Genomic DNA, 20455 nt, shown 5'->3' on the forward strand with positions numbered 1-20455 from the left:
TTAACACATAAATAATAAGATGAAATAGCCTTGTTGCTGATATTGAGAACCTTTTAGTGACTGGACAGCTAGAGCATTCACTTGTTCATAGCAAGGCTTTAATCCCTAATCAGTTCTGGGAAGACAGAGAGGTAAGGGAGGGACAGAAGAAAAATTGAAACTGGTCCAGATTGGGTTGGTTCATGAGGTGTAACGAAGGAAGCTGTCTTGTAACATACAATTGTAAGTAAAACAGCAGTGTTGATGTAGAAGTTCTGGCAGGTAATCTAGAAGAGCTAGACAAGTTAATTTATGAAGGAGCTACCTACACCAAACAGATTGTCAGTGTACATCAAGCAGCCTTGTGGTGTAAGAATATTGATCTAGGACTTTCATAGAGAGAAGTCAGTGCTTGGCTTCAAAACTTCAAACAACAGAGAGATTGGCATTCTGAGAGATTTTGCAGTCTTATGACAGTTGTATTTGTTAAGTATTCTCTATTTTGAATACAAATTTGCTTTCTTCTTAACTTTCACATAATTTTCTAGTTCTGCCCTCATGAGAGCCACCTAGTCTTACTTTTTTTCTTTGATAACAGTGATTATAACCTTTACATTTTTTCTCAGCTAAATAACTTGTAGTCTTCAGCTTTTGCTCATTTCTTACTGTTCTTACATTTTGATTGTCTTTCTGATCATGGATCGTTTTATTATTTAAGTAGGGTTGCCCAGATTTGAGCATTCATAGTTCTTAGAAGTAGTCAGTGACTTATATGATATGCAAAAACATTGGTGGCTCATACCTGTAATCCCAGCTACTTGGGAAGCAGAGATTGTTAGGATCAGGGTTTGAGGCCAGCCCAGGGAAACCCTGTTTGCAAGGAAGAGTTGGATGCCTTGGCTTATAGTAGCTATTATCCTAGCTACTAAGAAGCCTTACATAGTAAGATTCTACCCTTTCCTCCCCCCCCCCCCCCAGTCTCTCATCTGAGTGGGAAGTGACATGCTATCTCAAAAAATAACAAAACATTAGTCCTGGAAGTGTGTTCAAGTGTTAGAATACCTGACTAGCAAGTAAAAGGACTGGGATTCAAAACTCCAATACCAGGAAAAAAGTCTTCATAATTCTGTCAGTTTGACTATTGTGATAGATATTTATCTCCCCCTTTTGCTACTTATTTTATTGCTATCTACTAAGAAATGTGTATTGTTTCTTAGACTTATTAAGATATCTGGTTAATCTTTGAAAAAGAGTATCCTTTATAGTTAATAAGGGTGTACAATAGTCATACTTAAAAGTCAGATAATTAATATGGTATGTATGCAAGATTCAGTTTTACAATAATAATTTATATCAATTCTAATAGCTATCATTTTCTGGAAGTAACAGCAATAAATTACCAATAAATTAGATTTCTCTGTTGTATTCTCACTGTCAGCAGAGTGACTAGCATTGTGGCATTAATCCAGACTAGAAGACAAGCAGAATAAAGCAAGAACCCAATCCATTAATCAATCTATCAGGAGATCTGTTCAATCTCAATATGGCATACAAAATAGCAGCAGTTCAAAGCCAGAAATTAAGGATTGTGTTAAGAGGTTGCTTAAATGATGGAAAGGATGAATGATATGTTGAGTTATAAGAAAAGACATGGTCTTGAAAATTCCTAATGCCATAGAGGGAACTTCTATGATAGGTCATAATAGTTCTACCTGACTAGGGTGAAGGTGAAGGTAGAACTGTCATGAAAGAGGCCTTTAGGTCCTTTGACTCTATGTTCACTCTGATTGATAATATGTATTCCTCCACAATATCTTGGCACTCACATTACTTTTCTGTAAGGTTCATTGTTTTTGTGTTACTGAATTGCTTGAGTTCCTTATATTTTGGATGTTTAAGCCTTATTACATATAGACTTTGCATTCCATCAGTTATATCAGAAGAAAAATATTAATGTATACTACTCAAGTGTATTAGCAGAATTAGCAACATGAATTAGCAGACATTGGTATAATCCAATGCTTGCATAAGTGTATGAAGATAAAACCTAATAGCATTTTTTGGGAATGACTTTTATTGAAAAAAAAATGATGTCTTCATACCTGAGGTTCATTAGCTACTTATGGAGAGCTAGATGTAATAAAAACACCAATGTTCGAGAACTGCTATGAAATATCAATATTATTTTATATGTTTGGCATTTGTTTTAAAAATGAATAACATTGTTGAGAAGACCAGGTATTGAGTAGTATACATTTATATTTTTCTTCTCTTATAACTGATGGAATGGGAGAAGATATTTGCAAACCATATATGTGATAAGGCTTAAATAACCAAATATAAGGAACTCAAATAATTCAGTAACACAAAAGCAATGAACCTTATAGCAGAATGGGCAGAATTGTAAATAGATGATTTCTAAAGCAAGCAAGTATTCAAACACACTGGGATATCACTTCATGCCTGTTGGAATGCATTTATATGCATATATATAAAGTGTGTCTAAGATCTATATATGTATCTCTCTATATAACTATAGATAGTATATTTTTATTTCTAGATATTGATACCTACCAAAACTGAGTGTAGTATCTTAGATACTACAAGTTTACTATCAAGTATCTGAGATACTTGAAAGGCTGAAAATAAGAGGATTGTAGTTTAAGAGCAGCCTGAGAAAAAAAGTTTGAGACATCCCCTTTCCAAACTATATTTGATTACAACATGATAACACTTCATGCTTGTTAGAAAAAAGAAAAATAGACACAGTGGCTCATACCTGGAGGAACATTGTTTACCAGCCCAGACAAAAACTTCATGACACTCCGTCTCAACCAGTGAAATGTTGGATGCATTGGTGTGTGTCTGCTATCCTAGGTATGTTGGAAGTTTAATAGGAAGACCCAGTCCAAGCCTGCCTGAACCAAAATATGAGATCCTATTATAAAAATAACTAAGGCATAAATGATGTTTCTCTTCAGTAAGACTTCCAATATCTTTGCTTGGATTTTAATGACCTATAATGATGTATAAAACTATCAATTTTATTAGGTACCTTTTTGAATTATGAAATTTCCTTTATTGCAAAGATATCTAGGACTAGTCCAAATTCTGTGCCTTCTTTTGAGGACTGGGTACAGTGGCAAGTGTCCTTTTGTACAGTGATTGTTTGATTAGTGCTTATCTCTTATCTAGACTTCATATTTAATGAAAAAAGATATTGTGTCTGTATTTGTCTTTATAGCCCATCATCAACTCCACCACTTGGCATATACTAGACATTCAATAAATATGTCAGAGTGTGGTTGGGAGGAATTTTCTTATGCAGAGTATTCTACAAGCCTTCAAATCCTTTTAACAATAGAATTTATAGGTAGCCTTTATAGGGTGTATATCAATTATATATAAGGCAATCATTGCCTATAATCTTAACTGGCACAGAATAGATCTTTTAAAACAGTTAACTGTTCCAGAACTACTTTAATGATAGCTTTGTAACTGAAATCAAAAGCTGCCCCAAATTCCAGTTTCTTTTACCTTTCATTTTGCTGTGGTGTGACTCTGTTTCCTTTTCTTTCCTTTACTCTCACTTCTTAACTGTATACTCTAATATATAAATCATTTGTATAAACTCTCCAACTTCTGAAACTAAATGGGTAGGATAGTACAAAACATTTATACAAAAACATTTATGGGAGGGAATAGTCTCCTATTATTTATACATTATCTTTTATGGATTTAAATTTTCATTGGAATTTGTTTATTTACATTCTGCAGCTATGACTTTATTATTGCATCTTATTATGTTAGATTATTTTTAGCAGCCTTCTTAAAATAATTTTTCTTTCTTTTTTTTTTTTTTTGGTCTTGGGGCTTGAACTCTGCCTGATCGCTGTCCCTCAGCTTTTCAGCTCATGGCTAGTACTCTACCACTTGAGCTACAGCGCCACTTCTGGTTTTACTGATCGTTTATTGGAGATAAGAGTCTCTCAGAGTTTCCTGCCCGGGCTGGCTTTGAACCACGATCCTCATATCTCAGCCTCCTGAGTAGCTAGAATTATAGCCGTGAGCCACCAGTGCCCGGCAATTTTTCATTTTTATTGTGTCTTTCCTCTTCTCTCAAAATAAATCCTGTGTGTGACAGTCTGTAACCATATTGTTAAAGTCAACACTAAAGCTAGTATACAAAGTTCGTATACCTCTTATTTGTATTATATTTACTGTATTCCTAGTTGTCTCTTCATGGTGACAGTCATAATTATACATGTGTGTATATGTGTGTATGTGTGCGCATGTATAAACTGGTATGCTAATACTGGGAATTAAACTCAGAGTCTTGGTATTGTCTTTTAGATTTTCTGCTCAATGCTGTTTCTCTACCACTTGAGCTACAACTCTACTTCTGGCTTTTTGCTGGTTAACTGGAGATAAGAGTTGCCTGTATTTGTTTTCCCAGGTTGGCTTTGAATCCAAGTCCTCAGATCTCAACCTCCTGAGTAGTTAGGATTACAGGAGTAAGCCTCTGACACTTGCTTACCAAAATTTTTTAATGTTTGAATTTTTATTGCATAATATACACATTAGCAGGCATTTTTGGTTCTATGGGAAGTATAATTTTATCTTTTTTTTCATCCTAGTATGTTGTTCCCGTTTACTACTGCTCCTAAATCTTCTTTTTATCACTATTGGTGGCTGTGTATTGCTAGTAAGTTTCAAGTTCCAGTTCCTGATTCTCTTGTATTATTACTGCTTAAAATGAATTTCAGAGTTTTAGAAGCCAGTTATACTAACAGAAGAAAAAGTTTTATACATCAGATAAATTTGATAAGAAAACTGGAAACATCATATTGAAAAAAGGTTGAAGATAACCAGAATATTCCAGAACAAACAAAAAAATCAATTGCAGTTATGACTTGTATTAACCCTATGTAAGACATTTTCATTGATTTGAAATATGGTTAAAGTGGGAGGATCCTGTGAGCCCAGTAGTTTGAGACCAGCCTGGACAATATAGACAGACCCCTCTAAACAAGAAAAAAAGAGAAGCAATAGAGGATGAAAGAGATGATTTTTATTGAATAACCTTTCAGGGTACTGCTGAATTGTTTTGGGGAGCTTGTCTGGGAATCCTTAAGAAATGGAAGGAAACCTATCTTCTATAACTAGATTTTCTACTGAATATTATGGTATGTTGAAGTACCACAAACCTTCTGCTTCTTTAGAAAGAATATGGGACTTAGGGGCTGGGAATGTGGTAGAGTGGTAGAGTGCTTGACTAGCACACATAAAGCCCTGGGTTAGATTCCTCACTACCACATAAACAGAAAAAGCTGCAAGAGGCTCTGTTGCTCACGTGGTAGAGTGTGAGAGCCTTGAGCAAAAGGTCAGGGACAGTGTCCAGGCCCTGAGTTCAAGCCCCAGGGTTGACAAAAAACAAACAAACAAGAATATGGGACTTGTGAGGAAATTCAAATCCTTACTTTATTATTTAATTTTGGATAGTTCACTTTTCTAATTTCATCTATTCTTTAAGTATTTTACATATCATTTGAAGATTTCACAGTTCATATGAAGGAAATTTGTCCAATATAGCTAGCAAGTTGTTAATTTCTCATAATAAATAATAATTTACTGCATTAAACATACTTAATGATCAACTACAGGATATAGAAGTTTCCCTCCACATTTGACTGTTTATCTTTGTGACTTTTGACAGTTATCTACTTATAAAATTGCTTTGGCATTTATATGAACATGTTTATGAACAGCAGTTAATAAGCAAGAGGAACACAGTATTTAGTTGGTGAGGGATAGATAAATCATACAAAAGAACATTTTGTTTATGTTAAATGCTGGAGTAAATGATAAAAGGGATCAAGTAGAGCTTGTTTGGAGGGGAGGCTAAGGATGTCCTTGTAGTTTTCTCAGCTTTAAACAGATTAGTCACTTGTTTCATGGAGTTGTTGTAAGGATTTAATAAAAAAGAAACATATCCAAAGTGAAAAAAGGATGAACAAATACAGCAGGTATACTCAGTAGACACTATGTTGAAAATGAACTATACAACTTGGGAGGGAGCAGAAGACAAAAACTGGGAGAGAGTTTGAGAAAGCTCTGTACCTTCTACTCTGTTACCTGTCTCTCAAAAATAATGAATGTATTTTAAATATAGGGAAACTCCATGGCTCAGGAGTATGTCTTAAAAATAAACAACTCACTATAAAGCCAGGCACCAGTGGCTCATGCCTATAATCCTAGCTACTCTGGAGGCTGAGATCTGAGGACTGTGGTTCAAAGTCAGCCTGGGCAGGAACATCTGTGAGACTCATCTCCAATTAACCACCAGAAAACAAGAAGTTGCACTGTGGCTCAAGTGGTAGAGCATTAGCTTTGAGCTGAAGAGCTCAGGGACAGCGCCATGCCCTGAGTTCAGAACTGACACTGACAAAACAACAATGACAACAAAAACCCACTATAAGCTAAAGCCATATAACTCAAGATTTTTTTTTTTAAAGGAGGATAGTGTGTAAAACCAAGAATGTAGAGCCTGGGTTCATGATTATTAGCCATAGATTTTTATCTCCTAAAATTAGATGTAATTTCTTGTGTCAAATTTCACAATAGAATTTTGAACTTTTTGTATTTTCATATTTTTCAAACTCTTATTCTTCAAGTAAAAAAAAATAGGGTTGGCTATCGCTCACATTATTGTGTATTTCAACATTGCTAAAAGTAGAGTGAAATATTTTGCCACAAATAGTATACTAGGTAATAGTATATTTATTAGTCTGATTTAGCCATTCTATACTGCAAACATGTATTTGTAATTATTTGTCAAAACAATTTTAAAGTGAAAAAATTTAGCATGTTTATACATAACAGTTTATTCTAACAGAAAGACTTTTTTTTTCTTATTTCAGACAACTTAATGAGACCTCTTTTGAATTATGGTATTGCTTGGTAAGCATATTCCTTTAGTTTTATATTACTTTTCAAAATAACATACAGTAACTTAACACAATTTGTTGTGCTTTGGTTATTGTTGTAGTATGTCTATGGGCTTCCTGGTTGAGGAGACAGCACCAGTGGTTTGGAGAGGCCTTCTGGTAATGTCAGCTGTTGAGAAATTGTTAAGGCAGGTAAGAGCATTGCATTAAATACTGTTTTATTTTGTCAAGGCTGTGGTAAGTTCATTTGATGATTAGAGAATTGCTAAAGTTTTTCCATTTGGGATGTTTTACAAAGGAATTCAGTTGATGGGCTGAGTCAATGGGTACTGTAGCACCTGAGTTACGTGGCACCAGCACCAAGTTTCACCCTTACCTGATTTACTCCTGCCCATTGTTTATGAGTATTAAAAACTATCTCTTTAAGTCATTAGCCCATTATTAATTGAGTTGTATTTTTTTGAGAGTTTATTTTTTTAGCTGTACGTATATTTTGAATATTAGACCCTTGTCTGATGTATAGCTGGTAAAAACCTCCCATTCTGTAGATTTCTATTTAGCTTTTTAGCTATACTTTGCCATGCAGAAACTTTTAAGTCAGAAGCAAGCCCATTTATCCAGTATTGCTTTGACTTCTTGTGACTTAGAAAATTTCAACCTGTTTCTAGAAGCCCTAGAGTTCCCCCTAACACTTCCTGTAATTTTTCCATGGTATCTGGTATTACATTGAGGTCTTTGATCCATTTGGAATTGATTCTGGTATAGGGTGATATGTAAGGATTTAGCTTCAGTTTTCTGCATGTGTATAGCCAATTCTGCCAGCACCATTTGTTGTTGTTCTTGCCTCCCTTATCAAATATTGGTTGGCTATAGGTCTGTAGGTCATTGCTGGGTCTTTTTATTCTTTTCCATTGATCCTCAAGCCTATTTTTGTGCTAGTATTAAGCTGTTTTCATTACTATGGCTTTGAAATAGAATTTGAGGTTTGGTATTGTTATTCCTCCAACACTGTTCTTCCTGCTAAGGATTGCTTTTGCTATTAGTTATTTCATATGAATTTTTGGATTGCTCTTTCTACTTCATTGAAGAATGTTGTTGGGATTTTGATTAAAGTTGCATTGAACTTGTAAATTGCTTTGGGGAGTATTGCCATTTTCACAATGGTAATTCTTCCAATCCAGGAGCATGGAAGGTTTTTCCATTTCCTTAAATCTTCCTCAAATCTTACTACTGGGTTGTAAGCAAGGAGTTACAAATAAATTAACTGAAGTATAATAGACTCTATAGAGAGCACAAGTATAATATAATATATATAGCATATATATAGTATAATAGTATAATTCTTTAAAAAGACTAAATCAAAGCCCAATCTAATATATAGTATAATAGTATAATTCTTTAAAAAGACTAAATCAAAGCCCAATAAAATAAATACCAGGAATTGGCTTCTTGCAAGGGAGAAGGATAGGGTCAAGGGGAGGGGGATAGAAGAATGAAGGGGGAAAGAAGGCAAATGTTGGCCCGAATTCATTGTATTATATACCATAGATTTGAGAAATATAAGGGAAAGGGTGGGTTGTATGGGGATGGAGATGTGGTTGAAGTGATGACACAGACGAAGATGCATTGAATATATAAATTGCCTTGTTAATTGGCAAAAAATTCAATACATAACCTAAAATTAAGGTAAATAAGGGAAGGGGTGAGGTGGGATGGAAGATGAACATTTTGGAAGGGATGGCATTGATCAAGATGAATTGTATTCATAAACTGCTTTGGTGAATGACAACTGCTTTATACAACTACTTAAAGATAATAAATATATTTAAAAAATAGAAAAACTCAGTGTCTTATTTTATGTTGCTTTTTTGAGTCTGTAAGAGCAAATCTGTTTTATTAGCTACCTTTTTTTTGTTGGTCATGGGGCTTGAACTCTGGGCCTGGGTACTGCCCCTCAGCTCTTCAGCTCAAGGCTAGAACTCTACCTCTTGAGCCACAGCACCACTTTCAGTTTTCTGAGTGGTTTATTGGAGATAAGAGTCTCATGGACTTTCCTGCCTGGGCTGGCTTTGAACTGTGATCCTTAGATCCCAGCCTCCTGAATAGCTAGGATTACAGGCATGAGCCACCTTCACCTGGCTTATAAACTACCTTCCTTAGATTAGTTAATCTCATTGTAGACAATATTGAGGTATAGGAGCAGTTTAGAAATTACTCAGATGTAGAAAAAAATTAAATCTGTTACTTAATGATTTCAAAACGTTTTATAAAAGTATAATTTTATTTTACTCTAAGTATATATAATTATAGTTTCATACATTATATCTGTTCAATTAACCTTATTTTAAGAAAGGAAGAATATACTTGTTTATATAAGCTAAATATATCAGATTGTAAATTTTATTTATAGTTTACTTGGAATAAATTTTATCTTTTCTCATAAGTGTAAGTTTATAATTATGATCTAGGTAAATATTAAGGGTAATTTGTATTTACCCAATCAATTTACAATTACCTCTGATTTGTTGAGATTCTACTTTGAATCTAGAACTACACCATAGGTTGACAATTCTAGTAGAACATATTTCTATATTCATTTTGAGATGCATGTGTAACAGATGAACTGTGTAATGAACTCTCAAATTCCTCTTTTTTTTTTTTGAGACATAGTCTTGTTATATAATCTAGACTAGTATCAAACCCACTGTGTACAAGGAATAATTTAGAACATACCAATACTGAAACGTATTCATTGTATCTGATACCCAAATTTAACTGAATGAGTTTACTCTACTGTAAGTCCTGAATTGGCAACCCTAGGTGGAGTATGAAGAGTCAGATCAGGAGTAGATAGGCATGCTAGTGGAGTGAGCTGTGTTGCTTGAAAATAAGAGTTTGAAGTCATACCTAGGGCAGGTTATAGAGCCCAGAATGTAGACATGAGTAAGTAGAATGAGGTGAACATCAGAATTGTTAACAGGATCAGGAATCCTGCTAGGATCATTATAATTAAGTGAAGGAAGATAGTTTGTGGACTACTTTTGCCATCATGTACAACATCTGAAGGTTAGTTATTTTTTAGGATACAGAGGTAATAATATAAGAAGTGTCTTAGTTTCAGCTTTCCAATTTCTAGTATTTTTTCTGCATACCCTACCTTCCAATCTGATCTGCTAGAGGGGAAAAGACTATTGAGTAAATATGGCATATGTTCATGAGTATATTGATACAGCATAGAAAAGCTTGTCAGGACATACAAAATAGAAATTAAACTTTAGGATCTGTTAAGAAAACTATTAGATTTTAATATATTTAGGCAGATAAATGCTAGAATGTCATTTTGAGTGCTGGATTTGTCTATGCATTTCATTTCCCCAATATATGAAGCAGTTTCTCTTTATTTTTCATTTTGATTTCAATAACTAAAGGCATAAATGTCTAGTATATATCAATCAATGAATAACACTTCCTGAGAAGTATTTTGTTTTCTTCTAAATTCTGTGTGCAACACTGATGTAATTCGTTTAATGTAAATAAGGAAGTCGCCTTAGAATCTTTGAGTTTGGAAATGTGGGATGTTTGAAAAAATAATTTTAGTTATTAGAAAAAGAGCTGCAGAAAGGAAAACTTCAAAGGCTAGTCTGATGTGAAACCCTGCTGTGGTCACAGTGTAAACCCTGGAGACCAGGAATCTTGGCTGCAGTTTCAGTGCTTTTAGTTCAATCTCTTGTATTCCCAAATGTAAAGCAGGTGCCAGATTTCTTCTGTAGGGTTCTGGTAATGGCATGAAATGAGTTGGTTGTTTCCTAGCAACTAGAGAAGCAATTTCACTTTAGCTGATCCTTCGACAGGAATGAGACAATTTCCCTTGATAGTTGGCATTAGTGATTTCCCTGACAATGGAATTGTACTTTTGAATAAGGAATGTTCTTAGCCTTTTATTTCCTAAGGAATTTTGCTTTTGAGTTGGGCTAAGCTCTGCTTAATCCTGTATCAAATGAAAAACACAAAAGTTCAAACCTCCTAAGTACCTCTCATGGGAAGAATGGAAGGAGTTTGACACATAGTTTGTCAAATGGCAAATGATTATACAAGAAAATATAATAGTCATTTTCCCTGGTGTTTAGTAGATCAATTAATAACCAGATTCTTTTCTGTATTTAACACCTGCAGTAATAGAGGCTTATTAGGTAATGACTGATGTGTTGTAAATAAATATGTACAAAATTTTTTTTACCAGTACTATTTCAGCATAGTTTATATGAAGCAAAAAACATTTTTCGAATAGAGACCTCATTTGATTGTAAACAGTGTTCTTTATCATACTTATTATACTCAAAGATTTTAAACAGGCTCTTAAAGTTTACTTTAAGGTGAATTGTTGAACAATTCATATTTATCCTTAAACATCAGTGTTTGTGAGACACATACATTTAATGGAATCATATTTTTCAACCCTTGATATTTGACTGTAGTAATTGATACGGAAATCCTGAGACTGTTAAAATATATGGAGGCATGAAAATAGAACTGTAGATGACCTTCTTTGTAATCATTCATTGTTTAAACAGTTTCTAAGGAAATTAATTTTTCCTTTAATATTATGTAAGTAATGAAAAGTAGTTTTCTCATCCAGATTTATGGCATAATATATTGTTTTCAAGGTTCTCATGTTTAAGCAAGAAGATAAAAATATTAAACAATATTCTTAAGATAACTTAAATTCTGATATCGCTAAGCAATTTATTACTTTTCACAGATTTGTATTAATTTATAGGTGAAGTCTCCTACTTCCTTTCTCTTCCCCCCAACCCCCAACACTGGGCTTGAATGCAAGGCCCAGGGACATTCCCTTAGCTTTTTCAGCTCAAGGCTCATGCTCTACCACTTGAGCCACAGCTCTACTTCCAGCTTTTTGATTGTTAATTGGACTTTCCTACCTAGGCTGGCTTTGAACCATGATCCTCCAGATCTTAGCCTCCTGAGTAGCTAGGATTACAGGTGTGAGCTATTAGTGACCAGTTTAGGTGAAGTCTTTATTGGGAGTTTTGGGCATTTTATCTCGTTTATTCCCCTTTATGCTTGTGTCTTGAGGTACTTGAGCAAATTGCATATTTTTAAATTTTTTATTATTGTTATTATAAAGGTGATATACAGAGGGTTACAGTTACCTAAGTCAGGGAATGAGTGCACTGCTTTTGGACAATGTCATATCTTCCCTTGCTCTCTTCCAGTTTTTTCCTCCTATGTGGGTACCATTGCTATTTGTTTTCCCTTTGGGAAATTGCATATTTAAAAATATTTTATTAGGTCCCTACGAAACATTAGGCAGGAAGAACACTAATTCAATTGGCTGAGAGTAGTCTTTCAGATACCTAAAATTTATACTGGGGAGGGAGGCATGTATTTCATTATGATATTTTCATATAGGTATACAATACATCCCCAATCAGTCTTACCCCCTCTGTCTTCTCCTTATCCCCCTCCCCACTTCTTAAAACAATTTCAATGGAGTTTATTCTATTTTCATAGATGGAGCAGTTTTTATGTTATAAAGCTCAGTTATTGCCCTTAGATTTCTCTAGAAGCTTAATCTATGGCTAACAAGTAAATTGTGCTAGGCCTACTTCTGACTTCTGCATTCTTTTTTAAAAATATACATTACTGAACAAGGAAATAGAAGTATATTTCAAATAAAGTTCAGTTCTTTGAAGTATTTTTATAAGGCATTATTATCTAATAAGTGACTTAGTTTGATTAGTTTAGTGGAAGTTCCATTTAATACTATTCATTTATTTATTAATTTAACAATTATTTATTGAGCTGACATCAGATAATTATTTTTGTTTTTTAGAATGTCATCAGATTTTTTGTCGTCTTGAGCAGTAGACATTTTTGTCTGCTTACTATATTTAAGGTGTTGATTAATCTCAGGATACAGGATGTATAAGATAGTCCCCAACTTCTAAATTGTGAAAAGTCTTAGTTATGAACTTCCTTTTGCCTTAAAAGCATGACATTTAAATATGCTGTGTGTTTTGATGATTTTTACATATTATGTTGTACAATGTTTTATTTAAGACAGTTAAAGTTGGAACTTAGAGAATAAGGTTGCATATTATATAGCATTGACCATTCAGATTGGTAGTATTTTACAGGATATCAGGTTTCAGTCTTATTTCGGTACCATTTCATAGAGGAAACCCTGTGGTCAACGTTCCAAGGGAACAGTTGTCAAGATTTATAAATAGCCTATGAATATTAATTACTTGTCATTTCCTCCTACTGAAAATACCCTTCTTTTTTTTGTGTTTGCTAATTATCAGGAATAACTTGTATGAATATCTTCAACTCAATGTTATGACAGTATGTTTATATGCTATTATAGTAGAATTTTTTTTCATATGTTGCTATTATAGATATCTGAGGCCAAAAGCTATTGTAGATTTTAGACTGGCATCAACTGTTCCACCCAAGTCATTTATGCCAAATTGCTCAAGCAGTAGAGTAGATCTGTCATTATTTCTTCAATTTACTTTTATCATCTGCTCCCTAGTAATGCAAGTATATAGACATTTTTCACCCAGTAAAAGTACTGAGTAATCTGAAGCTTTAAATGATTAATTTTTTTTTATCAAGAAAGCAATAGGAATAAGGTGACTAAATGATATTCTCACCTCTCGTTCTGAGTAGTTTGAACCTGGAACAATTTGAAAGGTTGAGTGTACTCTAGCTCTGGGACATTTGTTCTAGTCCAACAACCAGACCAGACTAGTTGCAGCCTTTTGATACATATATTGAGCTCCATTCCGTTGTGATGGTTCTTAGTCTGGTACCCCTTTGGAGATAAAGGCACTTTACCATTCTAAGTCCATGTTTGTTTTTTCTTAGATTTTAGGCCTGATGAGTCTTTTTTTTTCTTATAAACATAAATTTATGCTTTAAAAATTTTTAGGAAGGATTTACTGTAGTATATCAAGATTAAAGTAGGGAGAAGTGGGAGAAAAAAATGAAACACTTCCTGCTTCCACATAGGAAATGGGGGGTAAAAAATTCCTACTTCGTGCTTTTTGAGATAGATCCCTGATGAGTCTTTTATTATTAATAAGTTTTTTTTATTGTGAAAGTACCATACAGAGGGGTTACAATTACATGAGCAAGGTAATGAGTACATTTCTTATCAAGCATTGTTTCCTCCTCCTCTGTTTCCCCTTACCGTCCCTGCCCTCCCATCCCTGCCTCCCAAAGTTATAAAGTTCCACATACCATCTTGTACATTTCATTGTTCCAGTGGGTCAACCTGTATTCCTATTTAAACAATTTGTTTTTTCCCTTCCCCTCCACAAATTATACCTACATCAAATACAGTGAAAACAGGGGTTATACCGTGGGGGAGGGACATACAAAGCAACAAAAAAAATCACCTTATAAATATGTTAGAAACAATAGCAAGAAAGAAAACCCATTTCAGTCCTTATCTTGGGGTTCATTTCACCTAACATCAACTTATCTGACCTTTTCTGCTTGTCTCAGACATACTAGTTATTGCAAATAAGGGAAACCATGGGACCTATGTTTCTTTGGGCCTGACTTACTTCACTTAATATAATTTTTTCCAGGTCTTTCCGTTTCCTAACATTCTTTCTGATGGAGGCATAGAATTCCATTGTGTATATATACCACATTTTCTTGATCCATTCATCTCCTGAAGGGCATCTGGGTTGGTTCCATATCTTAACTATGGTAAATGAGTTAGAAGAGGCAATCCAAAAATTCATATGGAATAATAAAAGACCCGAATAGCAAAAATGTTCCTTAACAGAAAGAACAGTGCTGGAGGAATATCAATACCAAATTTCAAACTTTACTACAAAGCCATAGTAATCAAAACAGCTTGATACTGGCACAAGAACAGACCCAAGGACCAATGGAATAGAATTGAAAACCCAGAAATGATCCTACAGACCTATAGCCATCTAATCTTTGATAAGGGAGCTAAAAACATAGAATGGAAGAAAGACAGCCTCTTTAATGGATGGTGCTGGCAAAATTGGTTAATCATTTGTAGAAAACTAAAGTTAGATGCTTATATATCACCCTGATGAGTCCTATACTGTACTTTTCTTCCATTTGGTATAATCACTAGCTGTTTCTTCACACTGGCTGTCTCTTTGGCAAGACTGGGCTTACTTGTCTTGTTAATATGCCCTTCCTCTCTAGAACTTACCTGTAACAGTATCAAGTTTCTCTCTCTTGATCTTCACCTTATCTCCAAGCTCAGACTTTGTCTTTTTCCTTCAGTGCAAAACATATTTTGAGTCCATTTGTAGACTAACCCACTCTGTAGGAAGGGTTAAGAATGTGGACGTAGCTTAAATGCTTTATCTCCCTGTCGTTGGCTGTAGTTCTTCCTAAGGAAAGGTGAACTTTGTCTTAATTTTTTTCCTTGTTATTGATTTTTTAAAAAATTTTCAGTAAGTGAACCCAAAGCCTGTGTTTTAGAACACAGTATTAGAGATACAGTTTTATTTCTTTAATCCAAAGATGAAAGACTAACAACAGATTTCATTTATGAATTTTTTAGCACCTACATGAAGAAGTAAGGAAATTGAAGGAAAATTCCACATCTGACATTATGTCAAAGTTCATAGTTGAACTTCAAATACACTGAAAATATTACATAAAAAGATCTTTGGCCTGTATGAAGAACATTAAAAACATAAATGAACTTCAAGTTTAGATTTAGGTCCAATCCTAAAAGTAGTATGTATGAGAGTATACTACAAAAATTTAAAGACTCCCAAACAAAAACTCTTCTAGTCCCAAGTGTATTTTTATTAAGTATCTTTTTTTGTTGTTGTTGAGGAAGGGCAGAGTGCTGAGGTTTGAACTCAGAACCTCATGATTGTTATACAGACAGTGTACTGCGAGTTACACTCTCACTCCTTTTTTGTTGATGTTTTGTTTTAGTTACTTCTTCAGATAGGATTTTATGCTTTTTTTTAAATAGGCTGGTCTCATACATCAATCCTTGCACCAATTCCTCCCACATAGTTTGGATTACCGAGATTTATCACCATACTTTGTTTGTTGAGATGGGTTCTCACTATTTTATATATTTTTTATTTTTTGATATGGGCTGGCCATGAACCTTAGTCTTCCTGATCTTTGCCTTCCTGAATAACTGTGCTTATAAGCTTGGGCTACCTGATGCTGGTTCCAAGCTTTTGGGATAAGGAATAATTAATATGTACTATGGATGATTCCAAAGTAACCTGCCTGGTTATGTCCCTAAGCTTTAGGATAAAGGAAATTTGACATGTAATGTGAATAATTGCAAAGTCAATGTTGATCTAAAACTAAATTAAGCTATTAATCTAGTAGCTGGGCACTTGTAGCTCACAATTATAATTCTAGCTACTCAGGTGACTTGAGATCTGAGAATCATGGTTTAAACTCAGCATGGGCAGGAAGTCGATTGTCTCCATTAATAACAGTGTCTCCATTAATAACAGTAATCAGTGAAGAGTCAAAAATAGAGATGTAGTCCAAGTGGTAGAGCACTAGCCTTCATCAAAAAAAGCAAGCAAGAACTAAGTCCCTGAGTTTAAGCCCCAGTACCTGTAAACACACATGCAAATTAACCTAGTACATTTAGCATCTTAAAACTACTCTCACCTTTTTCTTTATGCTGAGCTTCTTAAATTTCTTGCATGTCTTTGTCATACCCTTATTTAGTAGTCTCTTTCACAATAGTCTCACCATGGGCCCCAAAGATGTCTTTAAAAAGTTCTCTATATACTTTTTAATCCTTATTTTAATTGACCTCTCCGTAGCATTTGTTCTGTTCATCTCTATCATGTAATATTCCTTTTGTTTTCCTAGATTTTAATATTCTGTGACATTTACCTCTTTGATCTTTTCTCCTCACTCCATTTTATTTATTTCCTTTTTTCTGCTTTTAAGTTTGCAGCATAGGTATAATTATTCCAGTTTTATAATTTTAGAGATTAAAAGACTAACCAAGAAGTTAGTCAATAATGTAATCAATGTTTAAACATAGTCTAAAGCTTTTAAATTATATAGGAATATCTTCTGATTTTGTGCTGTCCTTGGATAATTTTATCTAGTATTAAAGCCCAGATATCTATATCTATATCTATATCTATATCTATATCTATATCTATATCTATCTTCAGCCCTACTATCTCTCCTAAATTGGAGATAGACCTACCCATGCCATCAACCTACCAGATGTTGACTGTTCCTTTGAGTTCAGATGAGAACAATGGCTGCCTCAGGTACTTGAAATTCTTTCTTGTTTTGTGACAGAGGCTCCGTGATTGGAACTACCTTCTACCTAGCTTTTCAGATCAAAATCCTGAGTGAGTCATTCTTCCTCTCCCACAGTTCCTATTCAGATATACTGTTTTCCCATCTTTGCTGCTACTTCAAGGTTGTTTCTTGGGAAAGCCTTAACAGACTCTATGCCATTACCCTATATAATCTGAGCATGTGCTTGTCCTTTCTCACTTTGTCCCAGCTACCCTGAATTTATTTCTCTCTCTCTTCTTTCTAGATGTTCATTCTCCTATAACTCCATCTCATATTTCATGTCTCAGCCTCTTTGGAAAAGCCTTCTGTGATAACCGCTTACTTTGCATGAGCTGTTCTTGGTGCTAGCAGTTTTTTGGAAGGGCTACACTCTGCCTCAGAGCCTTTGTGCCTGTTGCTTCTTCTGCCTTCTTCCTCATTTTTCATTCTAGTCAGTGCTGTATGATAGTGTTACCTGTCTGTGGTCATAGAGGTGAAGAAACCATTGTCTTGGCATCTCCAGTAAAGAACTGAATGAAGACACATGCATAAATACAAACTGGCAAAGCAAGGAGTTAATAAAGAAAACCAAAAACAGAGAATATACTGTTGAGAACAATTGCAGGCTCAGACTGATGGCTTGGGGTCAAGAGGAGAGGCTCAAAAAATGAATTGACAAGGGCGGGAGAATGCAGTAAAAACTTCAATGTATATCCTACAAAATTAAGAAAAGTGAGGGTGTTGAAAGGGATGAGTGAGAATATTGAAAGAGGTGGCATTGATCAAGACACATTATACTCATAAACTTCTTTGTTGAATGACAACTCTTGTAAAACTATTTGAAGATAATTAAACAAATTAAAAAAGTAAACCTATATAAAAAAAGAATTCAATTTTGTAGGATTTGGAGCATGGGAGGGTATTGTACTGATCTTAGGGAAATGAGGATCTTGACTTGGCAGATATTTGGAAGGAATCTGTTATATACAAGATTAAGTCTTTGAGATGCAACACATATCCATGTGTAGGAGTCAGAGTTTCCCTGCCCCTACAGATATGGCCTTAACTGCAAAGAGACCACAAATTACCCCAAGTAGGTGTGGCCATGGGAGGTAGAGCTCATGGGCATCTCCCAAGAGTGTAAAAAGTTTGTTTCAGCATTTATTCCCAGCTAACCTGCCTCAGTAGAACCACATTTTCCCTCATTATAGCAAGAAAGTTTTCACTTTGTGAAACTAGAAACAATTCTATTGCACTCTTATGTTTTAGATATTTAGAATTTTAGCCAGTTTTTGTCTACTTTTACCTTTTAGAAACAAGACAATATCCAAGCCTGTTCTTTAAGCTTTATGTGTCTCGAAACAAGTTGACATTGTCCAACTTGAGAATCAGTTCTGCACCAGAAATCAGATGATGGGTGTTTTTTAAAAATACAATAGCCACTAAACCTGGTATCTCTTCTATTGGCTGCCTGTTACTTCTTTTTCTGTTTCCATGGAAATAGACATCAGACCATAGAAGCATAGTAATATTGTGTAGCTAATTGCTATTTGAGACTTCTGATTATCTTTGTGTGTAACTATTTTAGTGACTCGCCCACTGTATAGTATATGATAGCTAGCCCAGAAGGCTAAGCCAGTTAGTTTCTGGGGTAGAGATCTAATGATGTTTTCCAAGTGTCACTAACTGGCATCTTAAAAATGAATTCCTTACATTATTTCTCTGGGAAAACACATTTTAATCTAAGAATTGTAGTCTTGTGACAGAGAGACACTAGATTTCAAGGCAGCAGATCTGCTGTCACTTCACTATTAGACATTGGTCAATTTTGTTATATTTATTGAATGAGTCAAATGCTGCTAGTTAGCCTTGGGGCATTTTTTTTTTTTTAAGTTACAAGTGACCTAGAGAAAAAACTGTTCTTCTGCCAGTGCATTTAACTAGAAAACAGAAAATAGATATAATACCTATTTTAGTTAAGGAAATGAAACCAGATTTTTAGATCTCTAAAATGGAAAACAGCTTTTAATTTCAGCTGTTCTGTAAGATGATCAGAATAAGGCTTATCATATTACTAGAAATATTAGTTAATATCATCTTTTTAATATATATTTGGCTTCTCAAAATCAATATATCCCTCTATCATCTAACAAAAGTACAGTAAATATTATAGTTGAAAAATTCTTTTGAATTTTCTCTTTAATGAAGGGAGTTATTGCCTTGCTTATTTAATGTGTCTTTTCTTCATATCTAGGATTTCCATAGCTGTAGATTTCTGCTAGGCTTATCTAGGCCAACTCAGGATGTCTTGTAAATCTAAATTTAGAACTTGGAAAGTTAGATTCTGTTAAGTGCAAGAAGGAACTGACATGTACATATAAAAAAGATTAGTATTCGCTGAGCTGCTTCTTCAGCATATAGTGTCTGCTTTATATCAAATGAACCTTAGTAATTGAAATTGAGTCTATATGGAATAAATCTCTCTCTCTCTCTTTCTCTCTTTTTTGCATGACTACACAGAGTGAAATAGAGGCTATACGAAACTTTCACTTGTAGTTGCAAGTATATAGACATAAGCTATAAATGTAACTCCTACCTAAATTGGTGGTTCAGTACCAGATTGTTAGCAACCCTGCCCTAATATGAATTGAAGGGAGCTGGGCATGGGTGTTCACAGTGTGCTGTCACAGGATACTTCCTTTAACTGGCCAATAGCCTAATACTTGTTTGCCCAATTTATAACCATGATATCCTGGAAACATACTGACACATATCCTTGTGGCTCTTGTTTGACTCATTTCTTTTATGCTGGCCTGACTATCATTTTGGTGGTAACTTGACTTTGTATTCTCCTTGGCCTTTCAGGGAAAACCTGGCCTGGAGTAGCTCCTAGTCCTTAAGATGCAAGTTATATATTCACAGTGTACCACCACAACATATAAGTTGGAAGATTTATTACTTGCACATTGTGAGCATGAAAGACACTCCTCCATTACTGGGTCAGGTGGGCAGGAGGAATTAGTTTGCGGATAGTTGCCCCAATGGTCTCTTTAAAGGGAACAGCAGAAAGACAGTGAACTCAATATGCTAGGTGGAAAAAATGGCCACAAGTCCTTTTTTCTGATCTTTGGCTTAAACCTTTAGGTGTGGTATTCTACTTTTTATTGCTTCAACAGCAGCTAGTGGTAGGTCCTTGTCATTACAAAATATTAAAA

At 34.6% G+C, this 20455-nt stretch overlaps 1 protein-coding gene across 7 annotated transcripts in view; it reads left to right on the forward strand.

Annotated features, from left to right (window-relative positions):
- Nubpl (NUBP iron-sulfur cluster assembly factor, mitochondrial) overlaps positions 1-20455 on the forward strand; it is a 206886-nt gene that overhangs the window by 78813 nt on the left and 107618 nt on the right. For 3 of the 7 annotated variants that reach the window (XM_070026436.1, XM_070026439.1, XM_070026441.1), the window contains 2 exons: positions 6900-6939; positions 7028-7118. The exons of 1 other annotated variant lie outside the window; for it this stretch is intronic. In XM_070026436.1, the coding sequence (XP_069882537.1) occupies positions 6900-6939; positions 7028-7118 (131 nt within the window). Of the gene's footprint in view, positions 1-4616; positions 4685-6899; positions 6940-7027; positions 7119-20455 lie in introns of all 7 variants that reach the window. 3 more of the 7 variants (XM_070026435.1, XM_070026433.1, XM_070026438.1) reach the window with 2 other exon arrangements.

The sequence above is a fragment of the Dipodomys merriami genome, unplaced genomic scaffold, assembly GCF_024711535.1.
Source record: "Dipodomys merriami isolate MVZ:Mamm:240054 unplaced genomic scaffold, mDipMer1.0.p SCAF_1, whole genome shotgun sequence".
Taxonomy (NCBI): domain Eukaryota; kingdom Metazoa; phylum Chordata; class Mammalia; order Rodentia; family Heteromyidae; genus Dipodomys; species Dipodomys merriami.